Genomic DNA, 24870 nt, shown 5'->3' with positions numbered 1-24870 from the left:
GGTTTAGCATCGCCAAGCACAAAATATTGTGCGAAAGCATAGTTTTTGCAGACAGACACCGTCGCCACATACCTGAAAGCACGATTGAGGTGTCCTCTGACCCAGGGAGCCAGTTATGCGTGTCTTCAACTTTTTCATCGCCAGTACCAATTTACCCAATCTACGCCAGCGGCCTATGCTTTTTTTCTTTATTAGCGGGCTTCGGCATAGCACATTTCACAAAAACAACCAACAACACATAGCAACAAGGCAAAAACCAAAAGTACACGCAGCGCACAAAGTATACTGCCTATATTCCAGTGCCGCGTTTCTGCAGAAACGTTGCCAATGCCAACACGTATTGTTCAGATACCGTGTTTCTGCCACAACGTTGTCCACCCCATCGCATGCAGCGCACATATCCTTTTGTTACTACCGCCACATAGATCAAAGCGCGAATATTATTTTGATTGTAGTATTAGTGATGAAGTAGACGGTGTGTAATGCACGGCGATAGCCTATAGTGCTCTCGTGCAGTGGCCAGCGAAGCTGATCTGTTCGCGCCGACACTGGTTCCGATTCTAGTCGCAGAAATATATATTTTACTTGTTTATTTATGGTTTGCCCAAGGTCACCCTCAAGGTCAGGCATCACACAAATCGGTAAGCCGGTTTGACCTAGTGAAGTAGTGATTTCGCACTAAAAGTAACGGTGTAATCCGTGCCACGCCTAGACTGCCCCAATGCAGGAATGTATGCTTGCTGGCCCGTGTTCTTAGGCCATAGCGACGCAGTTTGCGCGTGAAATTTTCGGAGGCGAGTCAAAATGATCCTGCCATCTTGAGCGCTGGGGCAATCCGCCTTTTTCACACGGAAGCTCTGAGAATGCGCACTTCTCCTCCAGCTCCATTGGTTGAAAACAAGCCTCAGCTCCTACTGCGCATGTGCAGTTCATGTTAGCGACAGGCGCAAACGACAGATGGCAGCAGCTTTCAAGCAGACACTTTTCACTTCGGGCACAGTTGGCGCGCCTCTGGAACCGACGTCTCCATGCGCGTTTGTTTTCAACAAAAGCAGAAAAATTCGCCACTACTCAGATGGTGCCACATGTTGTGAAAAAGGCGCACTGCGACCAGCGGCAGTGTAAGGAACGAGCGAACATTTGAAAAGACCGTATCCCGTGCTGACAGACAGCCGGACAGGTAGAGACCACATGCCGAGAAAGAGTAACGGAACGCGTACAAGGGGGTTGGAGGGAGGGGGTGCTGGCCACGGAACATGTAACGGTGTCGTGAAGCAAGGGATGAAATAGGCAGTGAAAGAAACGTGGACGCTAGCTTTGGCACAAGCATAACACAGACGTTTAGCGTACCGACTACCGCTACCGCAACTGTATCACGCTCCGCCATAGCTCAATGGAAGGAGGGACTGAGAGAATAAAGGAAGAAAGAGGTGCCGTAGTGGAGGGCTCCGGAATAATTTCGACCACCTGCGGATCTTTAACTTGCTCTGACATCGCACAGCACACGTGCACCTTTGCGTTTCACCTCCATCGAAACACAGCCGCCGCGGTCGGGCTCGAACACGGGGAAAATTCGAAATTTCGTGCCCGTGCACAGCAAGACGAGAAGTTCTCTCCCGGCTTTCCCCCTACTTCACACTGAACTTATTTTCCTCTCGCTTCTTTCTCCCATTTTTTTTTCATTTGGTATAATATTTTACTTCATTTCACGTACATACGTCAAAATTACGAGTGATCATTATTCTGGTAGTGGCTTGCTTGCACGTGCGTGGTTGTATCCAAGTCAGATCCAAGCGGTGGTTTAAACATGGCGGCTGTGGCGTCGAAGACGTGTTTTTTCGCCTCGCAGTGTAGGCGTTTGCTGCAGCAGCCTGCCACAAACGCAAAATCTTGGGCACACCATGCAAGAAGAACGTGTGCGAACACAAGTTAGTATATCTAGAGACGCTTGGTTCTTTGTTTTAGCGCTGTAAGCACTTGGTTTTGTATCGTTCTGTCGTAATCTGGACGCAGAGGACATGCTTAAGTTCATTTGGCTTTTATATCCCCCAGGCATCGCTGAACCTTACAGGAGCGTCGAAAAAATTGACATCGAGGCCCTCTTTATCAGCCAAAAAGTGCAGAACTTGCTCCAAAGGCTGACGGGTTTCGATCTGGAAAAGGTATTCGCTCCGATTCCTGGCCCGTTGAATACACCGCGCTACAAGTTTCTCACGGATGAGCAACTTGATCAGGTACGTGCATTCGAGTTAAGCACGATTTAAAAAAAAGAAAGCAAATGATTGCCAGGACGGGAGGCGTGCTGACCCAAGCGCACAGAGCAAGCTGTAGTGTCGTAGCGCACTTTAGTGTTCACTTTTGGAAAGAGACAGAGTGGTGTTTTGGGTTCCTGCTTCTAGTATGCAGCAAATTTATTTGTCGTTTCTTGCCCCTGTTTACATCATTAATGATTTGCCGCTGACCTACCATCCGATGGCAATTTAATTTGACCGTGTAAATTATGATTTAGTTTGCACGCCTACGAGCCATTTAACACGGTAATCTCGATGCTGTACTGAGGTTGAGTGGCCGGCTGTATGTATGAGACCACTCAGTTCCAGCCCAGAAAGCGCGTACACCTGGAAAGGCTGTGTGCCAATGCTTAATTTATGGAATTAGCGATACTCTGAATCAACCGTTCATCGCTTTCTACTTCTCTAATTGCCAAGTTCTTATCTGGCTTCACTGGGTTGCCACAGGAACTGCAAGATTCCCAGCGGCGAGCCCGGCGAAAGCTGCAGATGCCGCCAGTGCTTCGAGAGCGCAAGCCTTGTGAAAAAGTGCTTGCCAAGGACCCGGAGATTCAAGGTTTCGGCAACAGCACTCATGTTTTTACAGACATTTCCTATGGCTACAAGGATCGGGTGAGTCCTGCAAAGCAGCTACTGATAATGTTCCACACTTAAAGTGAAGAATGCAGCAGGCTATGCCCTTCAACAAAATTTTAGATTTGAGTACATTAATTAATGGTTCTTGTCTTGTTTAGAAGGCTCAGAAGACTCAGCATTGAATAGTAGAGAGGGCAGGGAGGCAGACAAGCCAGACTGAGCCTTCACTACCTAACAGCATGCGTCTGGCAGCACCTTTGTTTGAGCATTGCATCTCTAATGCTAGCAGGGCTGGCCGGAACAACTAGTTTGCCAAATTGTCTCAGCTGTGGAATTTTCATGTGATCAGCGATAATGGTTTTATTGCTCACATAGTTGCAAACAATAAAAGTTCAGCTATGTTTCCTCTTGAAAATTTGGACGTGCCTGTGCATCAAACAAGTATCTAAAGTTGAAGTTCCTCTGCTGTTTTACTGCAAAAGCAGCGATACTGTCACCCCCACCCCCTCCTCCGAAAAATCTGATGTCTATTGAAGTCCAGCCTTTAGCCTAAGCGAGGGGACTGCACCGCATAGCTAGAGGGCTGCCTCTCCATCCACCTCTGCTAACCTTCGCCTTCCAGAAAAACTCTGTTGCATTTGTGAAGCTTTGGCTTAGAGTAAAAGCATTCAAGAATAAAGGCGTCAAAGCGACTTATGAGGGTAACTGCAACTGCTTTCGCAGAACTGTCACATCTTATGTCCATAATTTTCAAGGAATTTTATTAAGTTATCACACCATATCCTGCTATAATCGCCATAAATATCAGTTAAGCTCAATTCCTAGGCTTAGTAGCCATTCTCGGCACAATTTCATGGTGTCACCTGATTTTTCTGATAACAAAACTAAAATGAAGGGAAAAAACTCATTAATAGGTGTTCGCAATAGTGAATATAAAGTTGTGCCCCGTTAATGCCACCCCTGTTAATATGGACGACTAATTGTGGACAGTTTTTCTGGAGACGAAATTCTTTTAGTGTATTTACACCTCATTAATATGGAGACTGCTGTCTGGACAATGGACAGGATGAAAATGCACAAAACACATTGTGGCCCATGTATTTTTGTCGCGTTGATATGAACGGCGATAAGAACAAAATCTCTACTGTCCCAACCAGATGTTTCATTTTCTGCATTTTGATAGCAAGACACCAATTGAATGGAATGCATTAGGAAAGTTGAAATAGCTTACTGCTGGCCTTTTCACTTCTGCTTTCATTTTCTATAGGGCAAAGCTGCCGAGCCAACGCACCTTGTCATTTGCCAATTTGCATGAGTGGTGGCTGTAAAGAAACATTCTCTGCGGTGGTTTGTACTACATAGGAAGCCTATTTCAGCAGCTGTTGGCCGGCTGAGTCATGCCATTGTGGGATGTAAGCAGTCGCAGTAAGAGTTTGTGCCATCTAGCCATGAGACGTAATCAAGCGTATCATACACAGATCACTATTGGCACGTTAAGCTGCACCACATTATGTCAAGGATAATGGCGACCAGGATAATAGCCTTGGGGGCTCCCAAAATTCTGTTTAATTTGCAACTTCACTGACCATTACTATGCACAGAAGCAGACCCTAAACATATGTTTTCTTAAAATAGTTTTTCTTCACGATCGTTATTACGGACGACTTGCTTTTTGGACAATTTTGCTTGGGTACCAGAATGTCCGTATCAACGAGGTGCGATTGTTATATATATATTTTTTTATTGTTGGTGTCATTTGCTTCTCTGGCAGAGTGCGTGTCATGTCACTGTTCAAACGGCTCAGCGTGGTGCATTGCCGTCGTGCATGTGACATCACTGCATGAAGACCACTCAGTGTGGTGTGTTCCAGTGATGTCATGCATGACATCAGTGCATGCTGACCAACCCTTCAGCATGCACTGTCCGTTGGCATGGTGTTACACCGGCAAGGCAGAGATGGGAAATGCGTCGTTACGGCTGCCACTGTAAAATCGGTAACTTGTGCAATAGCATATATTTCTGCATTAATATGGCATCACCTGAAATCAATGAATTTATGTGGGACAGCTTTTGTTCAACCCCAGTGGTGGAGGGTATTGGATAAGAAAGCAATTGCTTGTTTTATATGGATTGTGGGTTTTTAGCATCCCGAAGCGATTCATGCTATGGGGCACACTGTAGTGGAGGTCTCGATTGATTTAGACCACCTGGGGTTCTTTAATGTGTGTTGACATTGCACAGCACACAGCCATTTTTGTATTTTGCCTTCACGGAAATATGGTGGGCTGGATCGAACCCGCAACCTTGGGATCAAGAGCCAAACACCAAAACCTGTGAGCCACTGCAGCAGGTGGCTTGTTTTATGGTGGGCTGGCCATGTTTTTGGGATGGGGGATGTTTCAGCCCAGTCACAGACTCTGTGATGTGCCTATGCTGGCTTATATGTGAGCAGTTGAGTTTCTGAAGGGAGCCACAATGATAGAAAAACTTTTTTTAAAATGTTTTATGGTGTTTAGGTCCGAAAGCCACTCAGGCTACCATGGGACGCCACTCAGGGACGCCATAGTGTAGGGCTTCGGATAATTTCGACCACCTGGGGTTCTTTAACATGCACTGACATCGCACAGTACACAGACGTCTAGCATTTCACCTCCATCGAAATGTGACCGTCATGGCTGGGATCAAACCCTCGTCTTTTGGGTCATCAGCCGAGCACCATAACCACTGAGCCACCATGGCTGCAAAGATAAACATTTCTGCGAAACTGGACTGCTCCCCTGCATAATTGGCTTTTTCCCCATCGTCAAACAGTGCACTGAAAACACCAGGAGACTTGAAAGGAACGACACGGACAAGAGCGCACTAGCAACTAAGTACATGGAAAAACACTCAGTCTCTCGGTGAGAATGCACGCATCGTTTCTGGATGTGTCATAAACATAAAACCAGACAAAACACGATAAACTCGTATCATTTAAACATCTAGAAAAAAAGAAAAAAAAGAAGAAAACGAGATAGAGCTGTGAAAGCAGTGATGTGCAACCGCAACACATCAAAAGGTGAGAGGTTTCAAGAATTTGAGGCAGATTAGGCTACATAATACCTAGGAACCCGCGTTCCTTGTCGAGAAGTAGAACCGATGTCGAACTAATGCACAAGTCATTACCTGCAGCGATAATGTTAGAAGCCTCCAAAATTTCTCTGTCAATTCTCTGCTTACCGCAGTCAGGTTTACGTTGGCCAGGTGTGGAGGTGCGTAAATGACAGGTTAAAGTGAGCATGCTACGTCGGTGAGGCCAGGATGTGGCTCGAACCTTCCCATGCGTTGTAAAAAAATGCAAGGAATGGAAGAAAAGGGTAAAACAGGGACAGAGAGGACAAATGTTTGTCTGACTTTGGCGCTACTAGAATTATAGGATGCGGTAAGCAGAGAATTGACAGAGAAATTTTGGAGGCCTCTAACATTATCACTGCAGGTAATGACTTGTACATTAGTTTGACATCGGTTCTACTTCTCGACAAATAATGCAGGTTCCTAAGTATTATGTAGCCTAATCTGCCTCGCATTGTTGAAATCTTTGACCTTTTCACGCGTTGAAGTCACGCATCGCTGCTTTTGCTGCTCTATCTCGTTTTGTTCTTTTTTTTCTTAGATATTTAAATGGTACGGGTTTATTGTGTTCTGTCTGGTTTTATTTTTGACACGTGCAGAAACATTGCGCGCATTCTCACCGGGGGAATGGCTGTTTTTCCGTTTACTTCAGTTGCTAGTGCACTCTTGTCCATGTCGCTCCTTCCAAGTGTCCTGGTGTTTTTTGTGCGCTGTTTGACGATGGAAAAAATAAACTACCAAATAGCCCAACATTCTACCTTGCTGAAGTTCTCATTTGGCTGTTTGTTAGTTGGGCTAACTGTGCCAAGAAAGATAGAAAAACATTCTTGGCACAGTTAGTCCAGCTAAGAAACAGCCAACTATGCAGGGGAGCAGCCCAGTTTTGCAGAAATGCAATACTGCTTTTTGGTCAATGCTTTGAACTCGAAAATACTAATATATTTTTGCTCAGCTGCTTTTTCACCTGTATTCGCTAGGAAGCCAGTGATCAGGGTGGAGTAGATCTATTCCGCCTTAGGGGATTCCCCTAAACACTGACACCTTTCCCACTTCTAATTATTCCTCAATTTGCTCTTGCCCTACCATCTGCTGGCCATCCTGATTAGCCTAGTGCACCAGAAAGGCGGTGGCTCTGGGTTCAAACCTCTTTATCGTGACAAATTTTTCTTGACCAGTGTTAAGGCGGGGGTCCCACGCTTTTGTGCACATTGGCCATTTTTCACAATGTTGGTGTGATCGATGTAGCCCTTCCGCTTATGATAGTAAAACAGGTTTTAGCAAGTTAGAAAGATAAATTTATTTACACTTCAACAGTATGCGTTGTTAACATCAATATTTGTTGGTACGAGCACAGTGAGCATAACACGTGCATAAAACAATACTTTTGTTTAACTTGCCTGCTTTTGTCAAGTTCCTTAAAAAAACTGCTGCACTTAAAAAAAAAAAGGGCGGCTTCTGCAATGCTTTAATGAAATGTTAATTGAGGTATGGCCTGATTGGTTTTTCGCTTCAGTGCATAGTTATTTGGAACCGGTGCTCTAAGAAAGACCAAAAATGACACATATTAGCTGCTCAATAGCTTCCCATCTAAGTGGCACAAACCATTCATATTTGGTGCATTTGTGGAATGTGGACATATTTCGTTAAGTGTGCAAAATTTCTTTGAGGTGCACTTACCAGCTCTTTATGTTTTGTTGTTCAAAGTTAACCGTAATCGCCAAAAGCGACCTACTGCAGCCAATAATATGTGGCATTTTTCGTCATTTTCGGCCTTTTTGAGAGCACTGGTTCTAAATAACTATCCACTGCAGCTAAAAACCGCTCGGGACGTACCTTGATTCGCACTTTATTAAAACAGTGCAGAAGCTGCGCCCTTTTTGTTGGTGCAGCAGTTTTTTTTCAGAAAACTTGACGCAAGCAGGCAAGTCTAACAAAAGCATCCTTTTATGCACTTGTACCATAATTATAGCTATTAACAACTCATAGATGAAACGTAAACAAATTTGTTTTTCTATTGAGCTAAAACCAATTTTTCTATCGGAAGCGGAAGGACCACAACGATCGTGCAAACGTTGTGAAAAATGGACAGTGGCCAAGAAAGCATGGGACCCCCACCTTAAGAGTAAATTTTCTTTTGCCATAGATTTTCACTGGTGAATAAATTTTTTTATAAAATGTTCATGCACGGTACCACAGGGCTTCTGAGAAAGGGTAACTTTGAAAGCTTAGTAAACAAGTCTGTGAGTCACTGCCTATCCCTTCTGTCTATGTTATTTCTTCAAATAGTTGCCACTTTGGCCTGCTGACTTGTTGAGAGTAATTTTTATGTGCTCAGACATTGTTTTTGCTTCCTTTCTTGCGTTCACATTTGCGCCGGTTTTGTCAATGTTGTAATAAACTAAGAAGGCTGAAGATCATCACTCGGCAACTTTTTCACCTCTGCATGCTCAATTCCTGATACTCAAAGCAGCACCAGAATGAATTAGAAGCGTGGCACTTCAGTGTGCATGGGAGGCTTCGCAGATGGCAGAAATTTTTTCTATGCCCTTGTAGTGAATGACCATACTTTCTCATTTGCTTCCTTTTTGATTTTTTGCTGATAATAGTGAATGACGTGAAGTGGAAACTTTGTGCGCCTACTCGTTTAATTAATGATATGCTTAATGGTCTTGCATTTTGCCCCTGCGTAAATAAAGCGCCACACTTTATTTCAGTCTGTAATTTTGAAAGAAAACAACAAAGACTCAGCCATTGAATAAGTAACCATGGTTAACCTAAGGCCATCTTCAGCGGAATCCCTATAATATCTGTGTTACTTTGACACGTAAGTTTTAGATTTTTTGTCTAGCTTTGCCAGGTCTTGCATGCCTCTTTTGTGCTTTGAAATAGAGCAAGTGCTGTAGCATCACTGTTCTGTGTGCACACATGCAGGAGCGCCTCATTGTTGTGCGAGAGCCCGAGGGGCTGCTGCGCACGGCCACCTGGGAGGAGCGGGAGCGCATGCTGCAGACATATTTCACCAACAAGGAGAAGTCCTTTTACATGCCCAAGATGTTTGAGCCTCAACACTTGCAGGTGGTTACCACTATCACACTGTGTCCTTTTTTCGTAGACAGGCCAAATTGACAAAACAGGCTAGATAAATAGTTGACGTTTACTATCCTTGCATTGTGAAATTGTAGATTCTTCTGTGTATGTTCATGCATTTTATGTTGTTTTACAGCACTGATTTTGCTGTTGCTACACTGGCTTTTGGTACTTTGTGGGGTTCAGTAATTTTTTCTTCAGCCTTCAGTACTGAAAGAGGAGCAGATAAACCACACGAAACCAAGTTTTTGCATGAGCAGTGAGACATTTCTGCAAGCTGCTTAATTTGCATAATTTTTACAAGTGGCTTGATCTACGTGCAAAATTGGTAGGTGGCAGCACTATGCATTTTACACACATGTAGACCTCGAAGCTCACTGGAAAATGATCAGAAGTTTCTTTTTTTCAGCTCTGTCATTTTAGCCAGACTAGCAGCCATGAAAAGTTGCTTTTTATTTTACGAAGTTTGACATACGTTTTGGAGTAGTTGTTTTGTTTGTGTATTCATCTTTACGTGACAGCATTGTTTGTTTCTATTGTCGCAGGGAGCTGTATAACTGTGAATACTTGCACAGAAATAGTGATGATTCATAAATCTTGCTGTAATGCAGGGCCTTTTCAGCCCTACAGTCATTTGGCACATTTACTTATCTCTGCATCACATATGTCTAAATTAAGGTCACGATACAAACATGTGATCAAAGGCAACAATTCTTCTTGAAAGGTATTTCATGGACCTTGGATGAGCAGCAGTGGCAATGACAGGAGATTCATGTCTTTGAAGTTGTACCCTGCAGTCAGAGTGGACACAAAACCTGTTGTCATTCTGTGCCACTAGCAGCATACAAGAACACAGCCCTTTGCCTCTCACATGACTTGGCACGCAGAAATGAACAACAGGCAGTTTAATTGCCAAGTTATTTTTATCAGCATTCAACAGTTTACTTTCTAGACATGTTGTTTAGCTGAAAAGGGTGCTTGCAGCTGATGGGAGCAGTTTATAACTGTCAAAAAATTTTGCATGGGCTCATTAGTTTCCGTGCTAGATTCCCCACTTGTTTATTGGGTGTATCATTGGCATCCCGATGGTAGTGAATGGAGTCTACAGAATGCATAAGCTGCTGCTAAGTGGCTCCAGTTTGTCATTTGTGCTGCCCCAGACTGCTTTACCTGCTAAGAATCTGATGCAAGGCACTTTCTACTGCTCCATACTCTGCTTTAAGGTGGATGTTCTCAGTTCCACCTTCGACTATTTCAAAACTGTAGCTTCAAATGGAATTATAAGATTGTGAAATCACAAAGAACATTGTTTAGTATGGTATAGAAACTGTAATCTTGTGATTCTGGGATGTGAAATACATTTTTCAAAAATTTTAACCTGAAATTAAATTCATAACTCAGAGTTGTAAACTCATGATACATAATAAAAGAAGTTAAGGGAGTCAGAAAAGGCATGTTCTTGATGCTTCATCACCCAGTCTATTAATTTCTCTGAAGTTGTGTAGTATGTGAAAGTCCTTGCAGCTTTAGCCGCTATCACTATATGACAGCACATTATGGAATCAGTTTGAGGGATGTACATAGTTGCTGTGGGACAACAATGTTGGTGTACACACATATTTTTCAGTGTGAAGCAAATAATAGAAATTGCTTGCCAGTCAAATCGAATATTTTCAAATAATTTCGAATATCAGTGCAAGAAATATGTTCCACTATGCACTGCTGAGAAAAGGAACAGAGGTATTGCAAAGAAATTTTGTTTTCACCCTTCTTCAGCATTATTTGCTACATTTGCTATGCCTGTAACGCCTATGAGGCATCAAATAAGGAAGGGAGAATCATGTAGTAGTAATATCAATAAACTGTTTTGTAGACTGATACCTCGTTTACAGCTCGAATGACAATTGCATTCAGGGAAAAAAAAAAAAGTACCCGAGTGAAGAAAACTACATATCACAGTTTGACTTAATGCTCACATAGACCGCAGCGGTGGCCGAGTGGTTGAGCATCCACCTCGCATGCAGGAGGTGCGGGGTTCGATCCCCAGCGCCGCCGGGTACCCACCGGTGATACAACGGGTACAAGCTTTCCCCTGGTCTGGTGCGCGGCTTATTTAGGGTGAAATGCTTGGAAAATGGGTCTTTGACCCCACCTTGAGAAGTCAAAAAATACCTTGTGTCATGGCGCTCTTTGGCCATAGCTGCCCTTGCGCCATAAAAATTCATCATCATCATCACTTAACGCTCACATGACAAAGGAATTTACCGAAAGCTGTCATGAAGCATTGTAAAATGGCAAGATGCCCCCCTACTGGAGTTGTGATGTCATTGGTCGACCAATGCTGAGGCAAAGCATTGCTAGCAGGGGAGCAAAGAAGTGGCGCAACCTGAGCTGCAACTGAGTGGAATCATCCCTCACGCGCTTTCTCACGACACATGAAGGCAAAACGTCAGTAGTGGAATATCGCCCCAAACCCAGTGTTCATGATGTTGCGTAGCCTGCTTAGCCCTTGCGTAATGATTTCGCCCGACTGCAAGCCTTGTGGTGGGCTCAAAGCACCCAAACCACCTAACACTCTTGCAAACTGCGAAGGTGCGAAAATGAAACCATGCCGTCTGGGGCCTCAGTGTGCGCTACACTGTACGCGGTGCAGTTGCGTGGGCCGGTATTGAGCCTGATGTGCTTGTCGTATGTTTTTTTCTTGTCCTCTGTGGCCTAAGATATGCAGTTTCTAGATTCTAACTGGCGAAAAGTGGGAAACGATCAAAGTAGTAGCCGCAAAACAACCGCAGCAGCACACGTGTGCCGCACCTGTGCCCCTTCCACTGTCCTCCACAAGCCGGGCCACTTTCGTGCGCCTGTGTATCTTATCGTAATGATCTAAAACGAGAGGATCGCTGCCCGTCAAGTCGACGCAATGATGTGCCACATGGTGCTGCACTTCGTTTTCCGACCCGCGGCCATGCGGCGGTGGCTCTCGATGAGCTTCAGCGCATTGATATTATGCTAGGCCTAGCATTACCGCGCGCGGACATTTGCCTCATGCTGGCATACGATTCTGTGTAAGTTGTGACATGTGCAAGGTACTGCCGTTTGGAAATGCCATGTTACACGGCAAGTGTAAATAAACAAGAAATTAATAATTTCTCAACATTTAGGAGGTGCGAATAGTGAAAGTTTGGTGCAAACGGAATAGCAAATGCTATTAAAAAACTATTTAAAATAAAGGTTTAGATATTGACACACCGCTACTCTTCTTCCCTCCTCCTTTTTCTGTGCTCAGTTTCCTTGAGATCGTATTTGTGAACTGTTCTTTTTGTTTGCAGGATGTTCTGGACAAGCAGTGGTACAGGTTTGTCCTAGACCGGGCATGCATTCAGTTTGAGCCAGACGATGCCAATTACATCAGGGTAAGTCAGCATGTTTTTCTCTGGAGGAGTGCTTTGCACGCAAGCTGAAACCTGCGCATCTTGCGTTTAATTCTGGCACTCTTTGTTTGATCATACTACCAGTTAGAAAACTCTGCTTCAAAATGTGACTAGTCCCTGTGGTCTCTTCACACAGGTTTGCAGATGGTCGCACTTTCTGAAAGTGGCCAATAAAAGCTGTCATTTGTGGTCATTATGTTCTAGAGAACAGATTTTTTTTTGCTTGTTTCAGTTCTTTAATCACTGATTTTCACTGATTTTTTTGACAGGGCTATTGCATTTATCAAACCTGGAGTTTGCAATATGAATGCAGTTTACACCGTTGACCACAGGTGTCACGGCAATTCGTTAACCTCCGAATTTAAACCGAGTCAGACCGGCAGATTTAGCTAAATGGATTCTATGGGAAGCTCCGCTACTGGTAACATTAGAGAGCTCTCCACAACTGCTGCGGTGGCTCAGTGGTTATGGTGCCTGGCTGCTGACCCGAAAGACGCGGCTTCGATCCCGGCCACAGCAGTCGCATTTCGATGGAGGCAAAATGCTAGAGTCCTGTGTGCTGTGCGATGCCAGTGCACCGTAAAGAACCCCAGGTGGTCGAAATTATCCAGAGCCCCAACTAAACGTCCCTCATAACCTGAGTCGCTTTGGGACGTTGCCTCGTAAAGCAAAGCAAACCAAAGAGTTCTGCTGGCGCTGAAGTGCACTGCTGGCCAGAGAGCGTGGCCAAATTTGATAGGAGTAAAACAGCTTATGTGTAAATCCTCATTTTAAGTGGATTGATGCTAGTCTCTCCCATTATCTCAATGGCAGTATGTAATGCACCCACTTTAAGATGGGGAGGTGGAACATGAGAGTGACTACAGCACCCAAAGTTACTACTGCAAAGCAAGGTTTTATCATTGTTTGTTACAAGCTGGCATTTGGTTGGGTTTCTCTTATTGCTCACTTCATGTCGACAACATTCATTGCTGGGGCTAAAGGCTGGGGTTACATCCCATAGGAATGCATGCAAACAAAAGTTTCAGAGCAGTTTTCTTCCTTCATGAAGAAAAGCTGAATGCATCCTAGAATAGATGCGAAAGTATGAAAGATCATTTAAAAGGCGATGCATTTTTGAAACACCACAATACTTGCGTGTGGGAGTCACCCACAGCTGGGGGTCCCGGGTGGTAGTACAACCCGGGAAAAGATACCTTATGTAAACAAATCTTTCTATTTTTTTTTCACAATGTGCTCATGGAAATGGCTGTTCTTAACAGTTGGCGAGGGCTTGGACATAGTTTGTCATGATAAATGTGAGTTCTGAAGCTGGACATGCCCACAGCAGTCGCTTTATCAGCTGGATGTTTCTCTGAATTGCAAAAGCTTCTCATGGAGACCTAGTATCCTGCTGAGTGCATCACATTTCTTCACTAATACATTTGGTCAAACTACACAGTCTAGACAGGTCTAAACAGAGAACAGTTCTCAAACGGTGCAATAAGGGAACGAAAGCAAACTGCGACCGTAGCTAGCAGGCGATACTTCCAGCTGCCTTTGGCGTCCGGGCACGCGGCCCGCACGCCCTATGTTTGTAAATGTGACATATGTTTGTACCCTAAAAGGTTTAATAAGGAGAAGCCAGGTTCATCTATTAATGTGCGCAGGGTGAGGCGAGAAGTTTTACAGCAATGAGTTCAAGCTGTAGATTGCTTTCTTAAGTGTTGTGTTTTGAGTTCTCATATGTCATTGGGGAAATGTGGAGTACTTTTCTAATGAAGGGTAGTAAATACTTGAGATTACAGTAAACATGTCTATAGTGGAGTAATGCACATGCATTATTCATTGTGTTCATGAAAGGGTCATCCTTATTTTTTGCCATATAATGGTGTTTTGGATTGTTCGCTTGCTGTGATCCTTACTTTTTTTTCCCTGAGTCACATTCTGGTAGTGAAACAGAAAAATAATAACCGTTAGCATCAGCCTTGCAGACTTGCGGGTATGCAGGAAAACTGTATGTATATATATTTTATATCGGAACTTGAAAGGGATCACAAAGCAGTTATATATATTGATAATTCGGTATAAGAAAATTGGCAACAGATAAACTTAATTGTAACCTAGGAGCAAGAATACATAGCACCCACGCTAGCGACGTGCTTCTTGCAGTGAAATGCCATCTGCCAGCATGCTGGCAATGCACTGCTCGCTAGGCATTCCTAGGCCTAACCTGCTTCGCTTCAAAGCCGCAGCAGATGGTACTTAGGAGCTGGCCATTGCCTATCTTAAGATGTCTAATCCTGTTGCCAGTAGACTATAAATTATTTTATGAAGATTAAGGTATTAGTCAGTTTCCACAATGCCTTCGGCAGCGAGGCGAGCCAAGCATGCTGGTGAGGGCCTGCTGTTGGGCATTGTTGGGACTTGCAGTTAGCGTGGTTGGGGTTTAGCAGACAAAAGGGGAAGAGGCTTCATGCATTGTATTTCCACCGTAAGAATATTGTGACAAAGAGATGGTAGGGCAAAAAAGGCAAGCTGCCTCCTTTTCTCGGGTGTCCCAACGCATTGACACTGCTGAACAGAGCGCTGATGTGCGAAAGGCAGCAGCGTCCTCCTCGCAGCCGATCCTCACACACACAGTCACTTGTGACCATTCCACAGCAACCGCCAGAGCCCTGGTGGCTGTTCCTCAAGGCCATAAGTTCTTGGAACATCTGCTTGAAGCCAGCCACCAGTAACATCCGTGGGTAGCCTGTGCAACTCAGGAGCAGGAGTGTTAGTAGGGCAGCACACCGAGCCGTTCCCTCTCGCTTGCTAAGGTAACATTTTCTCCCAAACGCAGACCTGAAGGTGGGGGGGATGGGATGCATCCGAAGAATCTGCCACGGTGGCTTAGTGGTTATGGTGCTTGGCTGCTGACCCTGAAGATGCAGGTTTGATCCTAGGCGCGGCGGTCGGATTTCGATGGAGAGGCGAAATTCTAGAGGCCTGTGTACTGTGCGATAACAGTGCATGTTAAAGATCCCCACGTGGTCGAAATTTCCGGAGCCCTTCACTACGGTGTCCCTCACAGCCTGAGTTACTTTGGGACGTTAAACCCGCATAAACCATAAACCATAAGCATCTGAAGTTGTGACGCAGACAAATGGTTTCATTGAGGTCACATCTGTCATTAATTTTTGGCGCTACTTAGAGGTTCACATCAGCATGTGGTGCACGCTGAAGTACCGAGGCACAGTTACAGCAGTGTTGGTTTACCGGGAAAAAGGGAATGCAGTATCCTTCCCTGTCAACGGCAGTGCAACGAAGTCTTTCAGAGGCCCAGTATAGCAGCATTACTTATAGCTAGGTTGGCCTCACTGCATTTCATCAATGTGGCGTGGAAAATGAGTACAAGAGACCGAAGAGCACCCCAGGCGCACCCCTTGTTCACCTTGTCACACAGTTTCAAAGCGGTAGCGCTACCAGCAGGTGCCCATGGCCGCGAAGCCAACCTGTCTCTATGCACGAAAAGTACTTGAAGATTGCCATTAGGAGAATACCACTGGCAGGGTTGCGGTGCGCTGTTCACTATATTGAACGTCCGACGAAACTAAAGTTCGATATATTATGTGACATTTCTATACGTTCACACAGGACTTTCAAAGGGATCATTTGTGTTCAGTGTAGCAATAATAATTCGACATATCTCGGTTCGATATATCCTGGTTTGACTGTATCGCTTTCTAAATGTTGGTAATGGAGGAAAAATTTCTCTTGTTCTTGGGGCTTTGACCTGTGCCACCGCTTTTCTCCACCATCTAGGCTGACCAGGATTGCAGCAGATTGGTTGAGTAAGGCCAAAGCAGTCTTCTACTCTTTTCAGTGTCTATGTGATTCAGCGCCTATGTGTCTATGTGATACTGCTGCAAATGCGTGCAGATAGGTGGCTTTTAATGACAGTCAGTCCCTTCGCTTACATTCTATACAACTACAGTTTAGTGTCTTCAGGTGAAGTTAAAAAAAAATTGAGAACAGTACTCTGTGTTTGTTTGCCTTTTAGAAGTTCAATGTCAACCACAAAAGGCAGTACATGCGCATGAGATAATAGCACCAGAGTCCTTCCATGCTTCTTGTTCACGAAATTTCTCCGTAACAGTATGGGAGAACTTCATATGCTCCCTGCGGTGCCACAGTCTGCAGAAGCGCATCGTCTGAGGAGCTCAGCACTGTCGCGACCGAGAAAAAAACCCTTTGCTGTTAATTTGACAGTGAAATTTGACATTTACTGTGTTTTTATCAGATAATCTAACATTCACTCTGTTCAGATAATCTAATTTGTGTACGTGAGACCGTTTAAAGCACTTGTTATGTCTTGGCATGCCTTTCCGGCTACAGAGGCGTGACCGAGCAAATCTCGTTGCCCCGGTGACACGGAGCTGCCGAGGAAAACAAAGCGGGCAGTAGCATGGCAAGAGGTGACTTCACCTGCATCTTGAAATATGTGTGCGCTTATGAAGAGCATTTCGTATTTTCAAAATAGTCCAACGCCAGCCGCCTTCCACAACGAGTAGACGTAGTGAGCCCGCAGGATTTGCGAGTGCAATTTTGGCGATTGTGGAAAGCGAATTCAGAAGTTTTAGCAAATGCAAATGACCATTCGGTGTAGTTCTGGCAACAGTGGCCTGAAATCAACGATTGCTTACCATGCAGAACAAGCAAGAAGCTGCGGTGTGACTCAGTCCGCTGAGCAATGCTGAAAGCAGCCGGGAGCTGCCGTCTTCATCACTCGTTTACAACAGATAAGGGCATTTTAATTAACACAAAAGCTAGCTGAACATACTTCAGGAAAAAACTATTTAAAATCAAGTATTAGTTATATCAGAGAAAGCAGATAGAATTAGCGGAAAGCACCAGTTGCACTCAGCAGCAACAACCTGGCTATGAAGCATTTCTCGGCCATATGTTCGCATGCATCAGCGCTACTTGGAAACTCATCGTACTCTGCGAAACAAGGAAAGGTCAGCTTGCATTTTATGCCATTAAACAAGCAGCATCTGTTTGTACACAGCTATATAAACAACAGTAGCACAGAGGTGCAGTTGTCATCTTCGGCGTATTTTAGAAGGATTATGGCGCATACTTGGTAAAGCCTCAATGGCTTACTATTATTTTGAAGCATCCGTTTAGCGAATACACCATATATTTATTAAACATGCACCAGGTATCGAAATCAGTCACGTGCGCCATAGCAGTTGCGTGATGTAGCTATGGGTGGGGCTAAGTGAAAACGGCAATGTCTATTGGTTGGTGTGGATAACGAGGCATCATGCCAGCTGATACCGACTGTGCCACCTACCATTGGCGCGCTGCCGGCGTAGTGTGACAAGGGCTAAAATAACGCAGAAAATGCATCTGCCAACCTAGATCGGCCTATTCTGACCGGGATTTTAGTGTAGCAGTCATGCGTGTTTTACTTTCTAAAGCAAGTGTTGAATACGGACTGCTGTGAAGTTTTCGCTTGCGTACTGCAAGCTTCCCGGTCGGATAGAACTCGGTGAAGGCAGGCGACAAGTAAACGCCTTTGCAACTCGCCTAATGGGTGTTAGGTGTGCCCTGTCGCATTATAAATTTCATCCACGGCAATTTTGAATTAATAAAGTGCTATGCAGTTATTTTTACTGCAAAAGTCTCCTCCAGTGAGGCATTCGTACATCTTAACGTTGTCTCCTTGTCTTTCTTTCAACTTCCTAATAGAAGGTGACAGTTAAAAACAAAGTGCTAGCGCACATTCTAACGTGATCTATAGAGTAAGACAATTGAGGAAAATATCCAACCATTTACAGTGGAACCCCGTTCATGCGTTTTTCACCGGACCGGGGAAAAAAAAACTTAACAGCTGGGAAAACGCAACAGTGAGGAAAGCTATAAAAATGAATGAAAGAAGTGCAGTTTCAACTATAGACAATTTATTTCCACAGAGTGCGCTTAGGACTTACAAAAGTCCAGAATGGTGGCTTGCCGTTTCTTTCGCTCGCTAGAAATACCACATGTTTCTCAATAGCCTGGAAGGCCGCATTGCTGTCAGCGTCGCTGTGAGGTGCGACATACTTGCGGAGGAGGTCCAGAGCCGCGACGGCTTCTCCAAAGCTAGGATTTGGCAACTTTACCAAGTCGGCATTACCAAGGTCCTTGGCAATGTCGACTCTCTTCCGCGCTGGCTGCCTGTCGACTGCGTTTAATGCGTCCAGCTTTTCCTCAAAGGAAAGCGCCTTCCGCTTGCGCGACGCCATCTAAGCACAAGTTCGACGTTCACGAGGCTTAAAGGGACTATGCAAAAAATTAATTGCGATTACGTAGAACAGACGAGAGATAGGCATTCGATCAGTCGTCACCCCAGTGCAAGAATTTTTGAGCTAGCATCAATAACAGCGAAGATATAGACGATTAAAGATTGCGCTCCTACTCTCCCCCCTTAACTCGTACACGAGGAGCACCAGAAAAAAATTAAGGAAACGGCTCTGGAACTGGGTTCCGCCCATGAATATGTCATCCGCTGACGTTTATTTTGCAACTTCCGGTTGTCAAACCTAGCCCCCCTGCAGAAGCGGCGGCGGCGTGGCGGCATCTCTCCGGTCTCTTCGCCTTCCTGGATTGTGGCGCGTGTAGGGTTTCTTTGCTTGTCATCTGTGGTAATTAGCAGTAATAAACCCGGACCTTGAGGTGCGACTACTCGCTTTTACGGCCGTGATGGGCATCGAGCCCTATGCATGCGCACGAAGAGCCATGCGAGTGGCTCTGGCACTCCCGACAAAAGGAGGCGGCAGAGGAAAATTGAAACCATATGCGCGAAGGCAATGCCCTGGCTCGCGCTTGCCCGAGAGGGTCGCGCGGCGGCATGAGCAGACGATTTTCATGGCTACCGGAAGCGTGCCCGTGACGTCGGGGCTGCCGTGGCTCCAGCGAATGAGAGCGTGTGGTGGCCTGGCGACGTCATGGGTAGTGTGTCGTCTTTGTTTCACGATTTTAGTTCCAAAATCGGTCACTACGAGCACACCAATCGGCCCGCGAATTTTAAAAAACACGGTTTTTAAAAGTTCATAATAAATTGCCGGCTCAGTTCTGAAGACTCATACTTGGTGTGGATGGTTCTTAGCATCATTTCTAAGCGTTGAAAACATTTACAAGTGACGTTTTATTCGTTGCATAGTCCCTTTAATGCACAATGATGATAGCACGATACAAGAGGAATCGACCCGTCCAACAATCATGCGGCGACCGTAAAAGTGAGAGCATTTTTCACGAATGGCCACCTAGTGGCGGTCTCTTGAACTGTTGTGCGGCTTCTTGCAGCCAGTTCCATAGCCAAGCCCAGCCAAAACTCGCCAGAAGTCAAAATGGCGGCTGGAGCGCGTTATCTACTTCAGCCCAGGCGTGTTCGGGGTGATAAGTTGCGACGTATCATGCGGGAATGTTCTCACAGCTACTACGTAACAGTGGGGTTCCTTATACATTGGATCCTATGGAAGCTATGCCGGGACTGGATGAAAACGACGTAGCAGCCGGGAAAACGCAGCAGTGAGGAACGTAACAGCGGGGTTCTACTGTAGATGCAAATACTACCTGAAATGTAATGGCAGCCAGCTGGTTCTGTGGCAGTTTGATGTGCTCGTGAATACGGTGACACCTTTAGCAGCCAGCGCGGACCCTACATGAAACTGCAACAGGTGCTTCATGACAGAGCACTGAAGAGCTCTGATAGCACTCAACAAGGTGTTGCGCTGTTTAGTTGCCCATTTGCGACACTCGCATAGTGGAAATCTTCGTAGTGGTTGGTGGTGCAAGGCGTCCTGCCTGTTTGAAAAAATGCAGCTTCCTGTCTTACTGAAACAGGCTTTGTTATGGCACACATACAGTGCCACAAGAACTCAAAAGGAGCGAAGAAGCAGGCGTGCATTCTCTGTTGATGATTTCAACTCATACATAATCAACCTCAGTGAGTTAAAGAATTGGCTATGCACCTTCATCCATCATATCTTGGCAAATGGCAAGGGCTTTGGATGTCAAGATTTTCATAGTGAAGTACTTAGTGACAGTTGGGTAATACGAGTTGTACAGCTTAGACATCACTTCGAAAAACGACCATTTTTCTCATAATGCTGTTCATCATGAAGGGCAAAAATACTTTTGTGTGTTTAGTCCAACTTTGGCACATAATGAATGCATTGCAAATAGATATTGGCATAAGAAGTCAGCATGTTAAAGGCTTAAATTATTACACACACCAGCCTTGATGCAGAAGAAGTATTTGCCGAAGGCTACTGCTGTCTTGTCCTTAGACACCAGAAACAGTGCTCTGACCTGAGCTGTTTATCAATGGAAATTAAAACAGATGTTAGGGTAAGCAAGTTGTACATTAGTTTAGTTTTCCGGTTTTTTTCTTCCACTCAGGTGACACATGCTACTTACGACCACATTGATGCCAACCGTGGCTTCCATGAGCTGCGATCCACACGGCATTTCGGCCCTATGGCTTTCTACCTGGCTGTCATGGGCAAGATAGACAATCTACTCATCGACATGCTGCAGCGGGAAATGTGAGGCCCACTGCTTTGCACCTTGTTTGACATGTTTATCTGTATCGGTGTGCGAATGTGAAAAATTAAGGCTGCAGACTGGGCAAGTTGGTACTGATTCATATTTGAACAGCGCAATAAAACTACGGGACACAACGAAGAATGGACACCACAAGCGCTGACTCGCAACTAGATTTTTATTCACATCAAAGGTATCTTAAATACCAATAACACCAAACACAAACCAGAGGGAACACAAAAGCTAACCATGATGCCCACAACCGTGACAATCGGCACGAGCGCAAAGCTACACATCTTGGCCGGATAAGTACATCATTTCTTTATCAGTTAGTGGGACAGAAGGGTCACTAATACAACTATCTGATTCCAAGCGGATGCGAAAAGTCTCCAATATCTCACACGTTAGGCTGTCATTATGTTTACCTAAGATGACGGTGTTAGAAAACAGACGGGTGCATGTACTTTCTCTCCAGTGACGGGCAAGGTTACAAGATGAGCCATTATCTCTGGACCTCTGGTGCTCACTTAGACGAGCGTTAACGCAACGTCCAGTCTGGCCAATATAAGTCACCCCGCAAGTGCATGGTATCCTGTACCGCGAAGAAAAAGAGTGGAGGCTGTCAGACCAACCATAATAGCCCTTTTGTGACCTGTAATGTCGGTGTTGTCTACAGGATATTGTGCACTTGCGGGACGACTTATGTTGGCCAGACTGGACGTTGCGTTAACGCTCGTCTAAGTGAGCACCAGAGGTCCCAAGATAATGGCTCATCTTGTAACCTTGCCCGTCACTGGAGAGAAGGTACATGCACCCCTCTGTTTTCTAACACCGTCATCTCAGGTAAACATAATGACAGCCTAACGCGTGAGATACTGGAGGTGTTTCACATCCGCTTGGAATCAGATAGTTGTATTAGTGACCCCTCCGTCGCAATAACTGATAAGGAAATGATGTACTTATCCGGCCAAGATGTGTAGCTTTGCGCTCGTGCCGATTGTCACCGTTGTGGGCATGATGATTAGCTTTTGTGTTCTTTTGTTTTCCCTCTGGTTTGTGTTCTTGGTATTTAAGATACCGTTGACGTGAATAAAAATCTTGTTGCGAGTCAGCGCTTGTGATCTCCATGCTTCGTTGTGTCTCGTAGTTTTATTGCGCTGTTCAAATAATGTCAAAAATGTTTTCAGTTAGCTGTTTGACTCACCCTGTGTTCTTTGTTTATTTTGCGAGTGCCTTTTACCCCAGCAGACACGTTGCTGAACTCGGAGAGCACTGAAATTGCAGCTGCTTTTGATTTTTAATGTTTCAGCACAGAATCGAGCTGCATAGTCTGCGTATTGCAGCAAATCGCCTAAGACAGTGATTTTAGCATTCAGCTGTTGGCACTTCTCAAGCCATTTTTCAGAGAGCCAACCAGTTTTACATTGTGTCAGCTCAGCCTGTTTAATTTACATGCACATTTTCTTAGTAGGCAATAAACTAAAATTGTCGCCTGTGTAAAGACACGCGACGAATATCAATGGAAATTGAAAACGCTTCTAAGCAGGGGCTTGCAGATTGGAGCAAACTGGGGATTTTATTCATGTACATGTAGGCCGCCGCGGTGGCTCAGTGGTTATGGTGCTCGGCTGCTGGCCCGAAAGACGCGGGTTCGATCCCGGCCGCGGCGGTGGAATTTCGATGGAGGCGAAATTTTAGAGGCCCGTGTGTTGTGCGATGTCAGTGCACGTTAAAGAACCCCAGGTGGTAGAAATTTCCGGAGCCCTTCACTACGGCGTCTCTCATAGCCCGAGTCGCTTTAGGACGTTAAACCCCCCATAAACCAAACCTATTCATGTACATGTATTGTCAAGTGCCTTTTTTCTTCAGTTCTCCTTTTCCTTCTTTACATAATCGGTGTAGTGTTATTTTGGTGCAAGACATTCGTGTCATTCTTTCAGAACAGCACTTTGAAAGCAAAACATACATCAGTGTGCATTGGCATGACAATGTTGTAGTGATGGTCCCACCAACTCCTTGTGCATGTAACCTTGGTCATGGGAACTGGAGAACTAGGTAGTTCCGACTACCACTTCCTTGCCTTGAGAGACTTCTTGCCCTCTCAAACAAGTAGTTTCTTTGTACTTATCTCTTGATTAAAAACAACACTGCCTTTCTCTTTTGAAATGCAGGATTGAAGACACCGGTCACTTGCTGAGGCTCTTCTACCACATACACCCTCCAAGTGACAGTGCACAAGTGGATGAGAATACAGACAACATTGAACTCGTCAAGGTACGAGAAACTGTCACTACATCTGTTGTTCTGCTTTCATGTTGTTTCAAACTGGTCGCGATTCTTCTAGGAACTACGACAGTGAAACACCACTTGTATGACTGCAGGGGCAACCTTAAAGAAATGCCTGCATAAATGAAAGATTTCTCAACTGAAATGAGCACCCCGTGGCTTATTTTAACTAACCTAAGTATGTAGATACCTATGGCACATTCCTATGGTTCTAAAAGACATTTATTGCTGCAGTGACAGCTGTATGGCTCGCACTTGTGGAGTTTTGCTTTGGGTGTTTTAATGCAAAACTGCAGTTCTTCCCAGCGGTTGCATTGTGAACTACTGAGTGAGGTTGGACACAAGCCTTTTTGACTGGGTCCCTATTGCTGCCACGTGCAGATAAAAGAATTAGAGCAGAAAGAAGGAAAGATAAGATATGCATCAGAGCTACTGTGTGTGCCGAAGTGACGTCGGTGACTGCACGAAAGCCTTATTTTTCCAGTGCTGCATGAAGAATGCACATTGGTGTTTTAGTGCTTTCCAGAACTTTTGCTGAACAGAAACTTGCAATGTGCTGAAATCCGCAACTGAAACTTGTTTGCATTGGTCACACCGGCATTTCGGCAGTTGATCGCAATAGTGCTGCAAAGATATTCAAAGAGAAGGGATGACATTCACCGGTGCTCCTTTTACATGTGGGCTCCTTTTGTCTTCTCATGCTGTCCCTTTTGCACCCTTTTTCAAATATGGAGTACCAACTTGCCTGGCAACATGCTTTACTGGTTCAAAAAGAGTTTCTTTATATGAAAAATTTGCACAGTTGATGTTGATTCAAGTGATATTTGAATGCATAAATTATGTGGCAGATTATAGCCATTTTTTTGATAACGGCTTGCTGAAATGAGACATACGCTGTTCTCATGCAGTTCTACATGAGGAGCGACTCGAAGAAGCGTAGCCACCTGGAGCTGGCCCTTCAGACCTGCCTGGAGATTCGCAGCAGCCGAGAGGAAGTGGACAAAGACTTGGCATCTGCCAGAGGCCAGTAGCGATGGCACACTCAGAGAATAATAAACAGTAGTTGGCAAGTCAGGTCATAATACAAGAAACATTTTGAGGTCATACGAGTCATTTTTTAGCTTAATAATTAAAGGTCACTGAAATGTGTAACAAAGTTGGTGGCTTCAGTGAAAAGATAATCATCCAATGCACTGTTGGTCAGAAAGTGTTCTGGCGTGGTGTTTCAAAAGCAATGTGATAGTTTGATAAAAATGCCTGTGTTGGAAACCATAGAGAAAAATATATGCGACCTAATGCTGTACAGAAAGCTTCAACACAATAGATTTTGACCTCCCTGACACTTCTTTGTCATTCAGAAAGACAAGATGTGGTCCTTTCACGCTGATCCAAACAGTGGCTTCAGCTGCACACAGAGGCACTGTAATGGCACTCCCAATGATGTGCAAGAACTGAAAGGCCATAAAGCATGTCCCCTTTAGTTTTGGTTACACTCATTTTTTTCCCATGAAACATATGAAGTCAATGGAATGAGC

The 24870-nt window shown here is 44.8% G+C and overlaps 1 protein-coding gene across 1 annotated transcript; it reads left to right on the top strand.

Moving 5' to 3' along the window:
- Positions 1 to 1782: 1782 nt before the first annotated feature.
- On the top strand, positions 1783 to 24426 carry mRpS22 (mitochondrial ribosomal protein S22). Its single transcript, XM_077652836.1, has 8 exons — positions 1783 to 1928; positions 2053 to 2234; positions 2739 to 2903; positions 8910 to 9053; positions 12392 to 12475; positions 20906 to 21051; positions 23221 to 23323; positions 24244 to 24426. The coding sequence occupies exons 1-8, from the start codon at positions 1808 to 1810 to the stop codon at positions 24364 to 24366; spliced, it is 1068 nt and encodes a 355-aa protein (XP_077508962.1). The 5' UTR covers positions 1783 to 1807; the 3' UTR covers positions 24367 to 24426.
- The last annotated feature ends 444 nt before the right edge of the window (positions 24427 to 24870 follow it).

Source organism: Amblyomma americanum, chromosome 2 (assembly GCF_052857255.1).
Source record: "Amblyomma americanum isolate KBUSLIRL-KWMA chromosome 2, ASM5285725v1, whole genome shotgun sequence".
In the NCBI taxonomy this organism is placed as follows: Eukaryota; Metazoa; Arthropoda; class Arachnida; order Ixodida; family Ixodidae; genus Amblyomma; species Amblyomma americanum.
This window is presented reverse-complemented; position numbering and strand designations above follow the sequence as displayed.

Bases quoted from the DNA above. Each gene is read 5' to 3' on its own strand.
- mRpS22 (XM_077652836.1), top strand. From the start codon at position 1,808: ATGGCGGCTGTGGCGTCGAAGACGTGTTTTTTCGCCTCGCAGTGTAGG. The intron at 2,235-2,738 runs GTACGTGCATTC...GGGTTGCCACAG, and splicing joins CGGATGAGCAACTTGATCAG to GAACTGCAAGATTCCCAGCG. The intron at 12,476-20,905 runs GTAAGTCAGCAT...TCTTCCACTCAG, and splicing joins ACGATGCCAATTACATCAGG to GTGACACATGCTACTTACGA.